Here is a 21,374-nt window from a genome sequence, read left to right on the forward strand (position 1 = left end):
TTGAGCCTAAAAATTTTCTTTGCAACCACTAAAGAACCCTTTGAAGGGGTAGATCTTTCCGTTATCAAAAATGAATCTAAGTGGGTCCCTCCAGGATTGATGGACCCGATCCTGACCACTTTCAAGGATTTGGTACTGGATGGCATCACGAAATATGAGATATCCTCTAAATGTTTGAAAAAACAATACAATTTATCATACCAACAATATAGGGCGATATGTCAACTCAGGGACATGGATCAGATAGTAAGCGGATAAGGGGGGTTCCATTGTAGTTCAAGACATACAACAATATCAAATGGAAGCAGAACGACAACTTAATGATAGGATAGCGTACATTAAGTTGTCTGAAGATCCTACTGGCCAGCTCATGAAAGATATTTTCACTTATATTACCCAACATTATGAATTGGGCCATATCACCACGAAGGAATATCAATTTCTGCTGGAAAAACATCCTAGGACCCCCTCTATCCGCTTTGTCCCTAAGATCCATAAAAATCTCACTAATCCCCCAGGTAGACCCATAGTCAACACGAGAGACAGTCTGTTAGAACCTCTGTCCAAGTTCCTGGATGTCTTCCTCAGGGAAGAAGCAGCTAAGTGTCATCGTATCTCAAAGATTCCTCCCACTTACTTAGGACTCTCCAGGATGTTATAGTACCCCATGGCAGGGTTTTTTTAGTTACCCTCGATGTGGTATCATTATATACCAAGATCCCCCAGGATGAGGCTTTAACAGTCATTGAAGGAATTTTGAAAGACAGAGATACCGTATTTTCACGCAAATAACGCGCACCCGTATAAAACGCGCACACGGGTATAGCGCGCAGAAATCACGCTGATATGTACAAAAACTTTGGTATACCGCGCTCACGGGTATACCGCGCATGCTGCCCGACGCTCCTTTCGCCCGCCCTGACTTTCCGTGCGCTGTCCCGACTCTCCGTTCACCCCCCCTGACTTCCGTGCACTGTCCCCCCTTGAAGGTCTGTCCCCATCCTGAAACCTGATGCCCCCCCCCCCCGACGTCCGATACATCCCTCCCCCCGAAGGACCGCCGATTCCCCAACAATATCGGGCCAGGAGGGAGCCCAAATCCTCCTGGCCACGGCGACCCCCTAACCCCACCCCGCACTACATTACGGGCAGGAGGGATCCCAGGCCCTCCTGCCCTCGACGCAAACCCCCCTCCCCCCCAACGACCGCCCCCCCCCAAGAACCTCCGACCGCCCCCCCAGCCGACCCGCGACCCCCCTGGCGACCCCCACGACCCCCCCACCCCCCTTCCCCGTACCTTTGGTAGTTGGCCGGACAGACGGGAGCCAAACCCGCCTGTCCGGCAGGCAGCCAACGAAGGAATGAGGCCGGATTGGCCCATCCATCCTAAAGCTCCGCCTACTGGTGGGGCCTAAGGCGCGTGGGCCAATCAGAATAGGCCCTGGAGCCTTAGGTCCCACCTGGGGGCGCGGCCTGAGGCACATGGTCGGGTTGGGCCCATGTGCCTCAGGCCGCGCCCCCAGGTGGGACCTAAGGCTCCAGGGCCTATTCTGATTGGCCCACGCGCCTTAGGCCCCACCAGTAGGCGGAGCTTTAGGATGGATGGGCCAATCCGGCCTCATTCCTTCGTTGGCTGCCTGCCGGACAGGCGGGTTTGGCTCCCGTCTGTCCGCCAACTACAAAAGGTACGGGGAAGGGGGGTGGGGGGGTCGCCAGGGGGATCGCGGGTCGGCTGGGGGGCGGTCGGAGGTTCTTGGGGGGGGACGGTCGTTGGGGGGGAGGGGGGTTTGCGTCGAGGGCAGGAGGGCCTGGGATCCCTCCTGCCCGTAATGTAGTGCGGGGTGGGGTTAGGGGGTCGCCGTGGCCAGGAGGGTTTGGGCTCCCTTCTGGCCCGATATTGTCGGGAAGTCGGCGGTCGTTCGGGGTGGGGGTGCGAGTGGTCCTGCCGGGGGGGGGGGATGTATTGGACGTCGGGGAGTCGGCCGGGCAAGAGGGCTTGGGCTCCCTCTTGCTCCGATCGTGGATGCGGGTGCGGGTGGGAGCGCGTGCGAGCGGTCGTTCGGGGTGGGGGTGCGAGTGGTCCTGCCGGGGGGGGGATGTATCGGACGTCGGGGAGTCGGCCGGGCAAGAGGGCTTGGGCTCCCTCTTGCTCCGATCGTGGATGCGGGTGCGGGTGGGAGCGCGTGCGAGCGGTCGTTCGGGGTGGGGGTGCGAGTGGTCCTGCCGGGGGGGGGGGGGATGTATCGGACGTCGGGGAGTCGGCCGGGCAAGAGGGCTTGGGCTCCCTCTTGCTCCGATCGTGGATGCGGGTGCGGGTGGGAGCGCGTGCGAGTGGTCGTTCGGGGTGGGGGTGCGAGTGGTCCTGCTGGGGGGGTGAATCGGGCGTCGGGCGGGGTGGGAACTATGTTTTAAAACTTTTGTATACCGCGCTCACGCATATAACGCGCGAGGGGTATGCGCGGTAGGTAAAAACGCGTATAACGCGCGCGTTATATGCGTGAAAATACGGTAAACATCTTAGAATACCCAATTTTTTCTTAATGAAACTAGCTCAGTGGGTTTTGAAAGACAGTTTCTTTGAATACAAGGGAAGCTTTTTTCAACAAGTAGAGGGTGTGGCTATGGGAGCCACACTGGCCCCTTCGATAGCCACCCTTTATATGGGAAAATTTGAGATAGACTCGATCTATCCTTCGGAATTTTTCATAAACATTCCCCTGTGGAAACGTTATCTGGATGACATTTTCTTCCTATGGGAAGGAACTGAGGAAAGGCTACAGGAATTTTTTGGGTGGATTAATACTAAGAACTCCAATTTACAATTTGTTCCTAAATATAGCACAGACAGGATCGAATTTTTAGACATACTCATAAGTAGGGACCATATGACATTTGAAACAACTCTGTATAGGAAGGAGGTGGCTCGTAATACCCTTTTACACTTCGACAGCTTTCACCCCTACCATTTAAAACATAGTCTCCCTATCAGCCAATATCTGAGAGCCAGAAGGGTATGTTCCACGCTAGTCGAGTTCAAAAGGGTGGCTAAAGATTTAGAAGGACGGTTTCAAGAACGGGGGTATCCTAAGAGTTCCACTAAACAGGCGTATCTTAGGGCTCGGTATGCACAACGGGATTTACTCCTTATGGAAAGCCCTAGAGTACAGGAGGAAGGGCGGTTAGTATGTGTCCTCCCTTTTTCAAAAGCATCTGGGGTGATGATTTCCCACATAAAACAGCATTGGCATATACTGAATCTCCACCAGTGCTTTACTGACCTTCCCCTATTTGCTTATCGTAGGGGTAAAACCATTGGTCAGACCCTTAATAAACGGGTTAACCAGTATGACAGCAGTACTGGTGTGGGTCATACCAAATGTCACCATTGCCAATGGTGTGAATCTACGCTGGAAGGGCTTCAATGGACCGACCCTCAAAGAGGTTATCTGGTGAGATCGAGGGCTGACACAACTTGTAAAACCAAGAGGGTTGTATACATAATTGTATGCCCCTGTAATCTGGTGTACGTGGGGCGCACCAAAAGAGCCATTAATGTGCGCCTCAACGAACACAAATCCCGCATTAACACTAGGGCGGTACAAGCCCCCATTGTCCAACACTGGCTGGATAAGGGTCATGGGATCGAACACATCAAATGGAGGGTTATAGATCAGATACTTGAGAAAGAAGTTGAGGGGGATTGGGAGAGCCGACTTAATTACATTGAACAGCGCTGGATCTATCGCCTGAACACGGTGGTCCCTTATGGACTAAATAATGAACTAGAGTGGGCTTCCCTAATATGAGGTTAGATCCTGGGGTTTTTGTATATTACATTATCTTAAGATAAACAACGTAAACGAAATAGAGGTTGAAATGGATAGCGTAAGTTTTGACGTCAGACTCTGACGTCCCTGAACTCCTGGGACGTCGACGTCTGGGTCACGTGTAAATCAGTTGTGAATGAACCCGACCGCCATTTCGTATATGGCGTGATGGCGGGAGTAAACTGACTATAAACGGTAGGAGTCTGAATTTAATATTAGCTTATTTCATGCTTTATGGTTTTTAGTCATACTTAAGTATGTCTTCTATTTCTGAATAGGGAGAGGGAGCCTTGATAAAGCCCTAGAGTCACACGGGCGAAACATGTTGGTGGCTGATGTTTCTGAACCCTCCCGGCTAACGTCAAAACCATAAGCTAAGTAATTTTAGCATTAATAATAATAAAAAACTTTTTCAACATAAATTATAATCATAGTTAAGGGTCCAGTGACAAATGGGAGCATAAAGCCCCACACTATGAAATGATTTGAGTGTGTGGTGGCCCGCTGAGGACCTTAAATATAACAGTGAAGTTACTCTGAAAGAAGTGCGGTACAGCAGTGGAAGGTTATATAAAGATCATAAAATATTAATGGATACTTGGAAAACTATAAGATATATAAGTAATCTAACTCCTATTCCAATAACTAAATCAACGACTCAAACAATATGGCTTAACCCAAAGATCAAAGTTGGCGGTTTTAAAATTATCTGGAAACATTGGATGATGGCTGGAATTCGTATTTTAGAAGATGTAATAAATAAAGGTAAACTGCTTGAGTTTTCACAATTGCAAAATAAATTTGGTTTAAATAAATCACAATATTTCAGATGGTTGCAATTGAAGCAGGCCATTCAGACAGGGTTCTCTGAATGGAAAAATCTTAATAATTATCATAGTATGGAATTCTTATGTTTTCAGATAGATTCCATGGGACACCAGGCCGCAATGTGGTATAAATTAATATCTGGATTTATACATAAAAAAAAAAAAATGGTCTTAGAGATATTTGGAGCATTGAGATTAAGCATCAAATTAATGCATCTCAATGGCCACGACTTTGGTCTTGGAGGATAAGATGTACAATGTCAGCATCTATGAGACAAACTTGGTTTTTTATTTTACATAGAGCTCTATGGACCCCTACACGTTTACATAGAATTGATAGCACTAAGTCTAATAGATGCTGGCATTGTCATCTAGAAGCAGGGACATTAGATCATCTTTTATTCTATTGTCCATTCATATTAACATTTTGGAAATCAATTTGGCCCCAAATAAATAGGATGTTAGAAAATCCAGTAGCCTTGACATATGATACAATTCTATTTGGTACTACAATGAGAGCCCATAGTCAAATCTCATCAAATAACAACAAACTTTTATTTATAATGACTGGAATAGCAATACAGCAAATTACACGTAATTGGAAAAATTGGGACAGATTGAACTATAATTTCTGGTGGAACTCAGTTTGCCATATATATAAGATGGAACATGCATTTGCAACACAAAAAGGATATATGAATAAGTTCAAGAAGATTTGGGGACCATTAACAGAATATTGCAATATTTGAATTTCATTTTCCCATGATAAGAAAATAGTATAAAGAAGGAGGGGGGGAGGGGTTAAGGGGAGGGAATTATTCTCTTTATCATATATTATAAATAAAATATTATAATAGATGATATTCTTACATGAAAATAACGTAATAAAGGGAGGGGGAAAAGGTTCATATTTAAATAATAATTGATAAAATCATTACAATATATATATTGTATAACTTTATAAGAAAAATAATTACAATTATATGATATATAAAACCATAAGAAAAATAAGACAAGAAATGTTATATATAAAATATATTATAAAAATATCAAGTGTATTGTTAAGATAATTGTATGAAAATTTATGACACTTGTTGTTAAATGGAAAAAAAATTCAATAAAAAAAACTTAAAAAAAAAAAAAAAAGAAACAATATATGCAGTGTTAGATTTGTTTTATAATGGTTTTGCGGCTCCAAGTTTTTTTTTCTTTTCGAAAACGGATCCAAGTGGCTCTTTATGTCTTAAAGGTTGCAGACCCCTGCCCTAAGACTACGTGGTGACGTAAGACAACGGCAACACAGTAGGGGACAAACATAAAAACCAAAATATCAAAGTATAATAGGTAATAAAACGAAAAAAGGTTTTATGGAAAAAATATAAATATATCAAGAACAAAAGTATCTGTATGTCTGTCTAAGAAAAAACTTTATGAAAATAACCATGTAAAAAACTGACCATCTGATCCAGAATTACCTAATAAAACATTTATCCACATTTTCATTCAGACCTGTAGGGAAATAAGATTGAAGATAGAATATCCAGAAATTCTCACGGTTCAACAGGTAAGTATATCTGTCCCCTTCAATTGTGGTAGAAATCTGTTCCAAAATACACCAACGTAATTGGGAAAAGCTGTGTTGAAAAGACATGTTGTGAGATACCATGGGAGCTGAGATTTTACTAGTTTTATGTGGGTTGTACCACCCGGAGTATACGTACCCGTCTTATCGAACACCGGAGCTGTTTAAAAACTGGTAAAATCTCAGCTCCCATGGTATCTCACAACATGTCTTTTCAACACAGCTTTTCCCAATTACGTTGGTGTATTTTGGAACAGATTTCTACCACAATTGAAGGGGACAGATATACTTACCTGTTGAACCGTGAGAATTTCTGGATATTCTATCTTCAATCTTATTTCCCTACAGGTCTGAATGAAAATGTGGATAAATGTTTTATTAGGTAATTCTGGATCAGATGGTCAGTTTTTTACATGGTTATTTTCATAAAGTTTTTTCTTAGACAGACATACAGATACTTTTGTTCTTTATATATTTATATTTTTTCCATAAAACCTTTTTTCGTTTTATTACCTATTATACTTTTTGATATTTTGGTTTTTATGTTTGTCCCCTACTGTGTTGCCGTTGTCTTACGTCACCACGTAGTCTTAGGGCATTGTCACGGCTGACTCTCCAAGGCGTTCTTAAACCCTGCAGACGCCATGCTAGTTTCTTTATTATCAGCGTTGTTTGACTCGTACACGCTGTTTATTTTCATTTCTTTGACTCCTGACCGATTAACTGAGTAATGTGTTGTCGGTCTTTCCACTGGGCCATCAATTCATTTGTATCCCGCTCCTGATGAAGACGCGAAACGGAGCTCTGTCGAGTGATGATATGTATATGGTTTGAGTGGTATAGAGTGTAGAGTGTGTATGTGTTTGGGGGTTTGTAATGGTTTGTGACCCCGGGAATATTCTGCAGTGTTGGTGCGGTATTAGCTATTACAGTCCTGTCATATGGGTGGTATCATTTGTATTCTAGTGTAGCATTTGCACTTTAGCAGTAGCACTTTATTATTATTATTTTTAGTGGATGTTTAAGGTTCTCAATTAGATTTTGCTGCTATTACTGATAGTAACTTTTGCATAGGCACTTTTCATGAGTATATAATCCTGTCATAGTAATTAAGTCATCAATCTTAGGGTCCTTTCATATATTTGCACAATTCTTCCATACATTGTTTTTATATATTTATAATAGTATTTCATATTTATTCAGTGAATTATTTATTAGATATTATGCGCTAATTTTATCGGATGATATGTATTTATTTACTAATGTTAATGTTTTTGTATGTATTTACCAAGACCTAAAATTTAGAATTATGCATGTGTAAATCACTAACTGCCTTTCACATACTTCCCTTATTTATCATTATTTATTGTGGTTATTGTGTTGGTTTAGTCTCTGAATGGGTATTTGTTTGTGATGTCTTTATTTTTTCCCCCTTTCCCTGATTGTTAAGTCTGTATTTTCGTATTTGGAAATATAATTATTTTGTTCACGGGAGATGATCATAGACTATATGATGTATGAGGCAAGTCTCATTTGGACTTATGTCTGGTGCTAGACACCTTTGAGATTTAGCCTGAGCCAGAGGTTTCTACGATTTATGGTAGGCTCATACTGATGTCTTTGATCTCTTCCTTGGTGACTCTTCAGAAAATATCATATTTTCAGACTTTCATCTCAGGGTAAGGGGGTTTAGCCAATTCAAGATTATGTTAAACACACATGCATGCACGAACATTTTACATAAAGAGAGCCACCTACATACAGTAAGGTCAAAATATACAAATACAAAATTCGTAGGTACAAAATACTATCTCAAGTCGTTAAGAGGGACAAGTTTCAGAGTAGACGACAGAAAAAAGCTCACATACATGGAAGAACAAAATCTTTCAGCAGAGATTGAATTTATTTCTTGATCATATTGGAAGGTTAAAAAAAAGGACAGATTACAGAAGCTCTCAGTAGAAAGGGTGCTTTGAATCAAATAATAACAGAAGTAAAGTATAACAATAATTTTCTGTCCTAAGTTTGAAAGGTTAAGCTCAAATAATTTAAAAAATATAATGTATATATATTCTTGCAACATTTTGCCCCAGCTTTGAATTCTCCCTTATTCTCCTCCCATCCTGACTAGTATTACTTCTGAGCTGAACAAATGAACACAAAGATAAACCTCACCATTCAGAACAACTCAATTTGACTATAGCTATGTGACCCAGGACCCTTACCCAAACACTTACATGTCCTGGGGATCTGACACCTCCATGTATCTCATCTTCATTAGTCGGGGGAAATCCATTTCCTCCTTCACCTCCCAATCGCTGCGCACCTCCACTGAAGAGTCACGTGGCTTCAGCTGAGCCTGGACAGAAATCAGACAGGATTGATTGACACTCAATGGTTTTTCCAGGCAGGGCAACTCATTGCCAAACAGAAGGCAGTAACAGAAGAAGTAACCCCCAGTTCACTGCCTTCAGAGGTGGTCAAAGGAACTGTTTACCAGATACTAACCTGAGACTTCTGGTCCCATTTCTGCCGCACTCCAAACTGCTTCTGGAATTTCTTCTGGAGGCGCAAACGGTCTCTGAAAGAGAGAGGTGGCTATAAATGAGTAGGCAAAATTCAAACTAGCTAGCACTGCTCAGGTAAATTTGAGTACACAGCTCAGCTAACTGCCTAATTGCAAATACGTGGAGGCATGCTGCTTCTATAATTAGTGTCAGAAAGAAAATATATTCATCTTTCAAAAGGTGAAGAATAAATTATTGAAAGAAGAATTATAACCAAAGGCAGAAAAATCTCTTTTCCTGCTCAGACGGCATATAGCTCTTTTTCCATACTGGCTGACTGGGTGGTGCAGCCTCACCTCTCTTTCTGCTTGGCGCTCTTTGGTAAAGTTTGCAAGTTAAACTGCAACAGATTCCGACGGTCCTTGTCTCTTCGCAGGTTTCGCTAACATAAAAGACAAAACAAAAAACAAACATGAGGAGATGCTTTAAGATTTCATGCCTCCTTGTTTCATTTTCTTAGCACAGAAATTTGTACATCATTACAACATACGATTTGATGCTAATAGAAGTCTAAACTAAACAAGCCTAAAAAAAAACAGTTAGTCAGTGATCACAAGTCCTAATACTCTCTTGGGTTTTCAACTCAATGTATCTGGTTACAAAAACCTACAGAAGCAGTAAAGCAACGAAGGTGAAGTTCATTTGGGAGGAAAACAAGAACAGGAACTGGAGGTGATTGTATCTGATCATCTATAATGTAGTCAAAGGAAATCGGTGTTACCAGTGGTATGCCACAGGGATCGGTCCTTGGTCCAATACTTTTCAATATATTCATAAGCAATATTGCAGAGGGGCTGGTGAGAAACAGGCCAGATTAGTTTAATTAAGATCTTAGTGACAAAATCTGCAACTAGGTAAACACTCTGGAAAGTGTGGAAAACACAAGGAAGGCTCTAGATAAGCTTGGGGAAAGGTTTTAGCAGTTGACAGCTAAGATTTACGTATCTGGGCTGCACAACCTAAGAGAACGGTATAAAGTAAGAAAATAAATTCTTCAGTGTACAAAACAAAAGCACAATCTGAAATGGATCACATCAAATGATCTTAAGCTAGACAGACAGGCAGAAAAGGTGAGGGGAAAAAAAATCAGAAGGATGCTTGGGTGCATAGGGAGAGAAATGGCCAAGAGGAAAAACAAGATAATGCCTCTCTATAAGCCTCTGATGACATCTCAGTTGGAGAACAAAGTACAATTCTGGAGACCACATTTTCACAAGGTTATAAATTGGAGGGAACTTGTCAATGGTCTTCATCATAAAGCATATGGAGAGAGATTTAAATATATAAACAAGCATACCCCAGAGGAGTGGAAGAATAGGGGAGACATGAGAGAGACATTTATATATCTCCAAGGTATATGTACAGTGCTAGGAAAGAAGGCTCTAGGACGAGGGATCATAGGAAGCCACTATTTTATTTTTACCAGAAAAGATGACAGATTTGTGGAACATCCTCCCAATGAGAGTGGGGAAGACAAAGGCAAGGTATCTGAATTCAAGAAAGCTTAGGACTAGCACAGAGGATCTTTGAGTGAAATGAAGGAATTATACAGACATGGTAGATAGTCTGGATGGGCAGACTGGATAGATTGAATTTTCTTTACCTACTCCCCTGTTCACTGTTTCCAATAATGGGGTAGCTTTCAACATTCATGACACCATGCATAATGTGTTCTGAACTCACTAAGACTTCAACTAAACTAACCTGGTCTGTTTCCCACAAGAGTAAAAAATGTCTGTGTTGTGAAACATGTAAGCACCCATTGACCCACTGTGACAAGTGATTGAATGAAAATCAGATGTTTTCTAAACACACCTGTATCCTGCCTTTAGAGAACACTTAAAGAAGCTTAGATAAATAAAATACAATTTAAAAATAAGGGGATCTATATTCAAATGGTGTATGCTCCTTTCAAAGAGTGTCTTTTACTAAAGGTTAGCGCATGTTATCTACTAAAGGATCTATTTAATTCCTATGGGCCTTGCTGCAGATAACATGAGCTAACCTTTGGTAAAAGATCCCTTTTGAGAGATATGCTCCTAAATAATCTTGTGAAAATTTACTGGGACTGAGTGCCTAAATGGATGCTCACCATCTCAACATTTTCCTCCAACCACTGGGAGTGTGTGGCGCAGTGGTTGGATCTACAGCCTCAGCACCCTGGGGTTGTGGGTTCAAACCCCGCGCTGCTCCTTGTGACCCTGGGCAAGTCACTTAATCCTCCATAGCTCCAGGTACGTTAGATAGATTGTGAGCCCACCGGGACAGAGAAGGAAAATGCTTGAGTACCTGATTGTAAAAAAACCGCTTAGATAACCTTGATAGGCGGTATATAAAATCCTAATAAACTTGAAACTTGATTAGAAATCTGGGATGGGAATGCTACATCTACGCAGATGACGTACAACTAATCATCCCATGACAGGCCTAGAGAAAATCTTTGAATAGTTCCAAACAAATGGCTTTATTGGCCAATAAGGAAAAAACAGAATTACTGCTTCTAATCAACAAATGGGGTGAAAACAGCTCAAGATATCAACCAACTATGAATGGCAACACCTTAAAATCATCCGTGGAGTGAGTGAGAAACCCAAGAGCATGGATGAACCCAAACCTAGATATGAGAAAACAAATCCAATGCATTGTGAAAAACTCCTATGGCAAATTACTGGGTTAGACGACTAAGGAGAAATTAGGTTCTTGCCTGCTAATTTACTTTCTTTTAGCTTCTCCAGACCAGTAGAGGTTAATCTTTATGAATGGGTATATATCCAATCATGACCAGCAGGTGGAGACTGAAAACAAAACTGTGGAATAATATATAATACAGTGGTGCCTCGCATAACGGACGCCTCGCACAGCGAACGCTGCGCACAACGAACTTCAGGTCTTGCTTCCCACAACAAACTTCGTTTCACACAACGAAGTCGCCCGAGCTGCATCGCTTAACTGCCCTCTCTCCGCCTGGCTCCCTGTGCAGTGGCGCTACATATTTTAAACCCCCCTGCCGCCGCTGCTGCATATTTTAAACCCCCCTGCCACCGCTGCTGCATATTTTAAACCCCCCTGCCGCCGCTGCTGCATATTTTAAACCCCCCTGCCGCCGCTGCATATTTTAAACCCCCCTGCCGCCGCTGCTGCATATTTTAAACCCCCCTGCCGCCGCTGCTGCATATTTTAAACCCCCTGCCGCCGCTGCTGCATATTTTTAAACCTCCCCCCGCCACCGCATATTTTTAAACCTCCCCCCGCCGCCACATATTTTTTTTAAAAAGCCACCACTGCTGCAACTTTAATCTCACCCGCTCACTCGAACTGGTGGTCTAGCAAATTTCCCAGCCAGAAGCGCAGACAGAGATCAAGAGCAAGCCTTCTGTGCTACTGCCTGGGCCTGCGCTGATCTCTGAATGGCTGCAGTCAGCTCTCGCGGGACTCACAAGAACTAACTGCAGCCAGCTCTCGCGGGACTCACAAGAACTAACTGCAGCCATTCGGAGATCGGCATGGGCCCACACAGGCGTGCAGAGGAATTGCTCCTGATCTCTGCGCTTCTGGCCTGTACGCCACTGGCTGGGAAAGATGGGAGGAATTAAAAAAGGTACTGGGGAGTATGTGGGGGGTGATTATAATACACAGCAAGGATCAACAAAACCCCTGTCTCCCCTCCCCTTCACATATATCCCCTCTATATCATGCTAACAGCTCTAACAAGATAAATTTATCTTCTTTTTATGTCATCTTAGCATATTTTATGCTACAGAACGAATTATTTTTTTTAACATGTATTGTTATGGGAAAACGCGTTTCACATAACGAACTTTTCGCATAACAAACTTGCTCCTGGAACGAATTAAGTTCGTTGTGTGAGGCACCACTGTATATTCCTTTCTCCATTCTCATCAGTCTGCCGAATAGCCAAGCAGAACTAAGAACTGGAAACAGAAATAAACAATACTCCGAACAGGAGTAAAAACTAACATACTCAAATGCTGTTGGAAAATGCAGAGGAGAAATACCAGAAGGAAATGTCCCCACAGTTTGCCAGCCAAGCCACAGCCGCTGTTCAGCAATTCTCCCCGGCCCTAGAAAAATACTAGAACCCGCAGCAAAAAACAAAACTATCCGCACAACAGCCCCAACACAACAATGACAGACAGGGTGGGGACCTCTAATGGTCTGGAGAAGCTAAAAGAAAGTAAATTAGCAGGTAAGAACCTCATTTCTCCTTCTTTAGCACTTTCCAGACCAGTAGAGGTTAATCTTTATGAATCTTTACGTACCAAAGCAGTCCCTCTCACAGGCGGGACCCCCGACGCGCCTGAACATCTACCCGATAGTGTCTGACAAAGGAATGCAAAGAAGACCAAACTGCAGCCTTACAAATGTCCACTAGAGGCACGACCCCGCTTGACCCCGAGTGGAATGAGCCTTGAGAAACTCCAGAAGATAAGTTTCAGAAGATAAGCCTCAGAAGATAAGCGGAAGTAATAGTCTCCTTGATCCCGCATGCAATAGTAGCCTTAGAAGCGCCAGCCCCCCTACGAGGACCTGTCAGAAGGACAAAAAGATGATCTGATTTCCTGATCTCCTGGGTCCGCTGCACATAAGAACGAAGGACCCGACCAACATCCAACTTGTGCAGCTGTCTTTGCTCAGAAGAGCCCTCCCGACTACCCAAGACCGGGAGGACCACAGATTGATTGACATGAAAAGGAGAAACTACTTTCGGCAGAAAAGAAGGAACAGGCCTCAAGACAACCCGCTCCCTAGAAAACTCCAAGAATGGAGCCCTACAAAGAAAGCCTGTAGCTCAGAAACACGCCTAGTGGAAGTAATGGCCACCAAAAAGACTACCTTCAGAGTAAGGTCCTTCAAAGAGCAGCCGTCCAACGGTTTGAAGGGCGGGTGCACCAGAACAGATAGAACCAGATTAAGATCCCAAGATGGAACAGAGGGTCGGCAGGGGAGGCCTGATCCACTTGGCCGCCCGCCAAAAGCGAATCACATCAGGAATGGCTGTCAAACGCTGACCTTTCACTAACCCACAAAAGGCTGACAAGGCCGCAAGCCGAACCTGGAGAAAAGACCAAGCCAGTCCTCTATCCAGGTCATCCTGCAAGAACTCTAGGATGGTAGGCATGGAAGCACGGAAAGAGACCACTCCCCGCACCTGGCACCACCCCTCAAAGAGTCCCCAGGGATTCCCTGCCAAAACCTGCCCTTTGTTTGCAATACAGGGGGAAGGTCACCAGAGATTGCAGACAAAATGGAGGGAGCTGTCTGTCAAAATGGCAAAGATCCCGCCAAAATAACCCCTCCAGGGCCTGTAGCGGCTGGGAAACTTAAACTGTCCCAGACACTAAAGCAGGCCAAGCCGGCATCAGCTGTTGAAAAATCAGCTGAGAGGGAATCCTTTTTCCCCTACGGCGGTTAAGGGAATCCCTCCAGAGGTAGTGAGAGAAGACCGGGCTGCCTCACTGCCTTCAACCGGCTCACCAGGCACTAAGACCGGAGAGCTCTGGATGCCTGCAGCCGCTGCCGACAGAGCTCCATGACCACACCGGCCCAAACCGCTGAGTTCAGGCCGGCCGCTAGTGCCTCGCGGCTGGACTAAATTGTGTCCCACTCCCCCGGAGAAGGGCACAATTACTCCATACGCGACCTAGCTAGAAGAAAAAGTGCAGGTTAGTGCAAAATTACAGTAATTGACAGGGAAGCAATCCTGCAGACCGGCACTATCTCAGGATTTTTTTTTTTTACAGAACAGACTCCACAGGCTCTCGAAGCAGTAGGCCTTGCTTGATTTAGGGGGAAAGGCTGACTGCTGAGGCTCCTCTAAAAAAAATGACCCGCCGGGTTTGACACCCCCGAGGTCGGACGGATCCCCAAACAGGGCCTGCCCAAGCTCTGTCCGGCCAAAAACAGGGACTCGAAACCCCCTAAACAAATTCCAACAGCCCTACCATGGGAGATGGGTACAGCTCACTCAACACCTGCTGGAGATTGAAAGAAGACTGATGAGAATAGAGAAGGGAATATATTATATACTATTCCACACCACAGTTTTGTTTTCAGTCTCCACCTGCCAGTCATGATTAACCTCTACTGGTCTGGAGAGTGCTAAAGAAAACTTTAACCCATCAAGCATTGTCCAATGTAATAATATCCCTGATACTCTCAATCTTTCACTACAACAATGCAATCCTGTTGGGCATTCCAAAGTACATGACTAGGCAGGTCCAAATAACAGGAAATGCAGCAACAAGATTTCTACTGGGTAAATTGAACCAGAAGAGTGCAACCCCACTACTGAAAGAGTTACACTGGCTCCCAATCGAAAGCAGGGTTAGATTCAAAATAATGTTGCTGACACACAAAATTATTCATCTGTCAGAACCACAATATTTAGCAACCAGACTACACAACCATACACCAATACGTGCCCTGCTATTGAGTCAGGAATACCTACTGGAAATACCCTTCTTCAGAGACATCAAATACAAAAGCGTCAGGACAATAATGTTCTGAGTGATGGCTTCAAGGTGGTGGAACTCCCTTTTGAAGGAATTAAAACGAGAAAAGGACGCCAGAAAGTTCAAGAAAGGAATAAAGACTATCCTTTTCAGAGAGCACTTTAACTAATGAGAAGGAAATAATGGCCAAACCCCCACTTGAACACAGGAAAATTCACAAATGCAAAATACGTGATAAATAAAAACACAGATAATAGAAGTATAATGTATATACATAAAATGAAAGTATTATGGTATAAATAGGTAGGATAAATGTAGATATAGGGTAAATACAGCAATCTAAAATACACACATATAGGGTGAAGATAGTGTGTAAATACTGTACACTCAAAGGATATGTAGATGCCCCACACCAGGATGCCCAAAAGCACCAATCAACAATAGAATACTTCTGAAACTCACACGGATAACCATCATAGAAACACCGTAAAGCAATGTTACTTACCGTAACAGTTGTTATCCAGGGACAGCAGGCAGCTATTCTCACTAGTGGGTGATGTCATCCGACAGAGCCCCGATACGGACATCTTGCAAGCATGTCTTGCTTGAAGAAACTCAGAAGTTTCGAGATGCCCGCACCGCGCATGCGCCAGTGCCTTCCCGCCCGATGTACCGGGCGCGTCTCCTCAGTTCAGGTAGCTAGCCTGAGAAGCCAACCCAGGGGAGGTGGGTGGGACGTGAGAATAGCTGCCTGCTGTCCCTGGATAACAACTGTTACGGTAAGTAACATTGCTTTATCCCAGGACAAGCAGGCAGGTATTCTCACTAGTGGGTGACCTCCAAGCTAACCCCAATGGGATGGTGGGAGAGTTGGCAACTTAAGAGAACAAATTTTGTAACACTGTTTGGCCAAACTGTCCATCCCGTCTGGAGAAAGTATCCAGACAATAATGAGAGGTGAATGTATGAACCGAGGACCAAGTGGCAGCCTTACAAATCTCCTCAATCGGTGTCGATCTGAGGAAGGCTACAGAGGCTGCCATTGCTCTGACCTTATGGCTGTGACCTTACAGGGAAGGGATAATCCAGCCTGGGCATAGCAGGAAGAGATACAAGCCGCCATCCAGTTGGAGATGGTGCGCTTCGATACCGGTCGTCCCAACTTGTTTGGATCAAAGGAGACGAAAAGTTGAGGAGCAGTTCTGTGTGGCTTTGTGCGATCCAAGTAGAAAGCTAGAGCACGTTTACAGTCCAGAGTGTGCAAAGCAGATTCCCCAGGATGAGAATGAGGCTTTGGAAAGAACACCGGAAGCACGATGGATTGGTTGATGTGAAATTCAGAGACCACTTTAGGTAAGAATTTTGGATGAGTACGGAGAACCACCTTGTCATGATGGAATACGGTGAACGGTGGATCCGCCACTAGGGCCTGAAGCTCACTGACTCGACGAGCTGACGTGAGGGCCACTAGAAAAACCACCTTCCAGGTGAGATACTTGAGTGGAGCCGTGTTGAGAGGTTCAAACGGAGGCTTCATAAGATGAGACAGGACAACATTGAGATCCCAAACCACAGGAGGAGGTTTGAGAGGAGGGTTGACATGAAAAAGCCCTTTCATAAATTTGGAAACCACAGGATGAGCAGACAAAGGTTTCCCTTGTAGAGGCTGATGGAAAGCCGCAATAGCACTCAGGTGGACTCGTATAGAGGTAGACTTGAGGCCAGACTGGGACAGGTGTAGAAGATAATCCAATACAGAAGATAGGGAAGCTCGCTGAGGTTCCGTGGCATTGGAAATACACCAGGAAGAGAATCTAGTCCATTTTTGGGAATAGCATTGTCGAGTAGCAGGCTTCCTGGAAGCCTCCAAGACCTCCCTCACTGCTTGAGAGAACTGGTGAGGAGTTATGTTGAAAGGAACCAAGCTGTCAGGTGGAGGGACTGCAGATTGGGATGAAGTAGTGAACCTTGATGTTGAGTGAGTAGTGAAGGAAACACTGGAAGAAGTACTGGCTCCCTGCTGCTGAGTTGAAGTAGAAGGGAGAGCCAAGGTTGTCTGGGCCACCGAGGAGCAATCAGAATCATGGTGGCATGGTCTAATCTCAATTTGACTAGAGTCTTTTGAATGAGAGGAAAAGGAGGAAACGCATATAGGAAACGTTTGCTCCAATCCAGCAGAAAAGCATCTGCCTCTAGGCGATGAGGAGTGTAGATCCTGGAGCAAAATTGAGGCAGCTTGAAGTTGTGGGGGGCTGCAAAGAGGTCGATCTGAGGTGTCCCCCACTGAGCAAAGATCTGATGAAGGGGGTCGGAGTGGAGCGTCCATTCGTGAGGCTGAAGTAGACGACTCAATTTGTCTGCCAAGACGTTGTCCTTCCCCTGAATGTAGACTGCTCTGAGGAAGGTGTTGTGGCGAACCGCCCAATCCCAGACCCGAAGAGCTTCCTGACAAAGAGGGGCCGAGCCCGTGCCCCCTTGTTTGTTGACATAATACATGGCGACCTGATTGTCTGTGCGAATAAGGACCACCATGTCGTGAAGCAGATGTTGAAAAGCTTGGAGAGCATTGAAGATGGCCCTGAGCTCCAGAAGATTGATTTGATGGAGTCGTTCCGCACTGGTCCAGAACCCCTGAGTGCGAAGACCATCCAGATGGGCCCCCCATGCATAGTTCGATGAATCGGTCGTTAGAACTTTCTGATGGGGAGGAGAATGAAACAGCAAACCTCTGGATAGATTCGAAGAGGTCATCCACCAGAGAAGAGACTGCCGTAGAGCAGGAGTGACCACAGTGTGACGAGATAACGGGTCGGACACCTGAGTCCACTGAGATGCCAGAGTCCATTGAGGGATCCTGAGATGTAGTCTGGCAAAAGGCGTCACATGAACTGTAGATGCCATGTGGCCTAAAAGGACCATCATGTGTCTCGCTGAGATGGATTGGCGAGAAGACACTGACTGGCAGAGTAGAAGGAGAGCATGTAAGCGTGGAGGAGGAAGGAATGCTCGAAGTTGAATGGTATCCAGGACAGCCCCTATGAAGGGGAGAGACTGGGTGGGCTGAAGATGGGACTTTGGAAAGTTGATCTCGAAGCCCAAGCTCTGCAGAAAACAAATGGTAGTCAAGGTCGCCGAAATGACCTTGGGAGCGGACGGGGCCTTGATGAGCCAGTCGTCGAGGTATGGGAACACCTGGAGACCCATGTTCCGGAGTGCAGCGGCCACCACTACCAGACACTTCGTGAAGACTCTGGGCGACGAAGATAGGCCGAAGGGAAGCACTCGATACTGCAGATGCAGATGTCCCACCCGGAATCTGAGGAACTTGCGGGAGGCCGGATGAATCGGGATGTGAGTGTAGGCCTCCTTGAGGTCCAGAGAGCATAACCAATCGTTCTGCTCGATGAGGGGATAAAGAGAGGCAAGGGTCAGCATGCGGAACCGTTCCCTGACCAAAAACTTGTTGAGGACCCGAAGGTCCAAAATGGGACGCAGATCGCCCGTCTTCTTCGGGACCAGAAAGTACCGGGAGTAAAACCCCTGGTTTTGTTGATCCACCGGTACCGGCTCGACGGCCCGAAGCCGGAGCAGAGCCTGAGCTTCCTGGAGAAGAAGAGCGGTCTGTGTGGAGTTGGAAGGATACTCTCTTGGAGGATGGTCCGGGGGGACCCGTTGGAAATGAAGAGAGTATCCCTCTCTTACGATGGAGAGGACCCAGAGGTCCGTGGTGATCGCCTCCCATCGATGACAAAAATGATGGAGACGACCCCCTATGGGAAAATATGGGGTAGGCAGAACGAGATCGGTTATGCTCCCTGGAGGAGAGTCAAAAAGGCTGAGTAGCCTTGGGAGCAGCCGGCATTTGAGGCTTTTGCTGAGTCTTCTGGGGCGGCTGTCGCTTTGCAGGCTGTCTCGCAGGAGGGGCCTGCCTTGGTTGATAACGCCTTTGGTAGATTATAGGCGGTCTAGAAGGACGAGACTGTTGTGGTTTAGGCTTAGGCCTCATGATAGACTGGAAAGATTTTTCGTGGTCTGACAGTTTTTTAGTAACAGTCTCGACAGACTCATCGAACAGATCCGCTCCCGCACAAGGCACATTTGCAAGTCTGTCTTGGAGATTCGGATCCATATCAATGGTGCGAAGCCAAGCCAGTCGACGCATGGCGACCGAGCAGGCCGCAGCACGAGCCGAGAGCTCGAAAGCATCATATGAGGATTGCATCAATTGAAGGCGCAACTGGGACAGGGTCGCCACCACCTCCTCAAACTCAAACCGAGCCTCAGCATCGATGAAAGGTGTGAACTTGCGGAGTACCGGCAAGAAAAAATCCAAATAGGACGAGAAGAAAAAATTGTAATTGAGCACTCGAGTCGCCATCATTGAATTTTGATAGATACGTCTACCAAACTTATCCATCGTTCTCCCCTCCCTGCCAGGAGGCAAGGAAGCGTAGACTTGGGAGGGGTGCGAACGTTTAAGGGAAGACTCGACTAGGAGGGACTGATGAGAGAGTTGAGCTCCCTCAAACCCCTTGTGGTGCACGATGCGGTATCGAGCATCCAACTTGCTAGGTACCGCAGGTATGGAATACGGTGTCTCCAAACACCGCATGAGAGTCTGGTCAAGTAACTTATGCAGGGGAAGCCGAAGTGTCTCCGCCGGAGGATGAGGTAAATGCATGGTGTCCAGATACTCCTTAGAGTACTTCGACCCAGTATCTAAGGTCACATCCAAGTCATCCGCCATCTGTCTGAGAAAGGATGAAAAGGAAAGTTGGTCCGCCAAGGCCGGCCGGCGAGACGGACTAGAAGACGTGGAAGCCTCCGGTTCCAGGGAGAGCTGAGAGCGGCATGGAGAGTATGAGGTAGATGGTTCTTCATACTCCGGTCCCTCTGGCTGGGATAAATCTGAGGATGAGTATCCCATACGCTGCATTTTCTTCTGTGGAGACACCTCCGAATGACGCGAGGAGTGTCTAGAAGAATGTCGAGATCGATGCCCCTCCCGATGCCGGGATGGGGAACGTGATCCTCGATGCATCGATCGATCCCTTGAAGCCTCGAAGGAATGGATTGGACTCGATGCAGTGGAGCGCATGGGAGGCAACGATGCCGACTCACGCAGTGCCACCCAAGTCTGGTATGGAGTGCGAAAGAACTCCTCCTGCGATGCAGTATGCCCAGGACTCCGATTATCAGGGGCCGATGTAGTACCCTGGTGACGTGGAGGTGTAATGGGCTCTAAAGGCGGCATGTCAGAAAGGGAAGCCCGCCTAGTGGGTTCCGCCGCCCTCCGCCGCTCCCCCTCGTCGAGCAGGGAAATCGAACGACGAGGAGGAGGAGGAGGGGGCGGACCGCTCTCCGGGACCGGGACCGTAGTATCGCCCTGAATATTAGCGATAAGCCTCGGTCCCATCGTCCGCATGAGCTCAACAAATTGAGCTTCGAGCAGGGATTTAAGCGATGCCGATATGGAGGGATCCGCACCGAAAGGGGGTCCTCCTGCACGGTCATCGCGTTCCTTCGTGGTCGAGTGCTTCTGCTTGGTAGCTTTGGGCACTTTTATGACCACGGGAGGAACAGTGGAAGGCGGTACCTGAACCGAGGAGACGGGAGCAGGAACCGATGCTGAACTCGATGCAGAAGCCGGTGTGAACGATGCTGGCTTCACGATGCTCGATGCATGAGTCGCAGATGCAGGCTTCGAACAGACCGGTGAAACATCTGTCGAAGTCGAAGCAGATGGCTCCTTAGAAGACTCCATCTTAAACATGGACTCCCAAAGTAAGCAGCGCCGTTTAAAAGAGCGCGCTGTGAGCGTGGAACAAGGCCGGCACGATTTCGGAACGTGTTCTGGACCAAGACACTGAAGACAGCGCCGGTGTGGGTCCGTCAACGAAATCGCACGCTGGCACTTGCTGCACTTTTTAAAACCGGTGATAGGCCGGGACATAGGCCGGAAAAGTGACGTTGCTAGGTCGAAGGAGCTAGGTCGCAGCCACGAGGCCGGCCCGGCCGAACCGCCGGACGAAATAATTGTAACTTTTTTTTTTTTTTTTTTTAATAGAAATAAAAGTCAAAGAAAGTAAGTAAAACAA

At 45.9% G+C, this 21,374-nt stretch overlaps 1 protein-coding gene across 2 annotated transcripts in view; it reads right to left on the minus strand.

Moving 5' to 3' along the window:
- Window positions 1-21,374, minus strand: part of EIF3D (eukaryotic translation initiation factor 3 subunit D) — a 103,323-nt gene that overhangs the window by 61,769 nt on the left and 20,180 nt on the right. For both annotated transcript variants that reach the window (XM_033929858.1, XM_033929857.1), the window contains exons 5-7: window positions 9,100-9,185; window positions 8,745-8,817; window positions 8,474-8,595 (exon numbers count right to left, since the gene is read on the minus strand). In XM_033929858.1, the coding sequence (XP_033785749.1) occupies window positions 8,474-8,595; window positions 8,745-8,817; window positions 9,100-9,185 (281 nt within the window). The remainder of the gene's footprint in view (window positions 1-8,473; window positions 8,596-8,744; window positions 8,818-9,099; window positions 9,186-21,374) is intronic.

The sequence above is a fragment of the Geotrypetes seraphini genome, chromosome 2 (genome assembly GCF_902459505.1).
Source record: "Geotrypetes seraphini chromosome 2, aGeoSer1.1, whole genome shotgun sequence".
In the NCBI taxonomy this organism is placed as follows: Eukaryota; Metazoa; Chordata; class Amphibia; order Gymnophiona; family Dermophiidae; genus Geotrypetes; species Geotrypetes seraphini.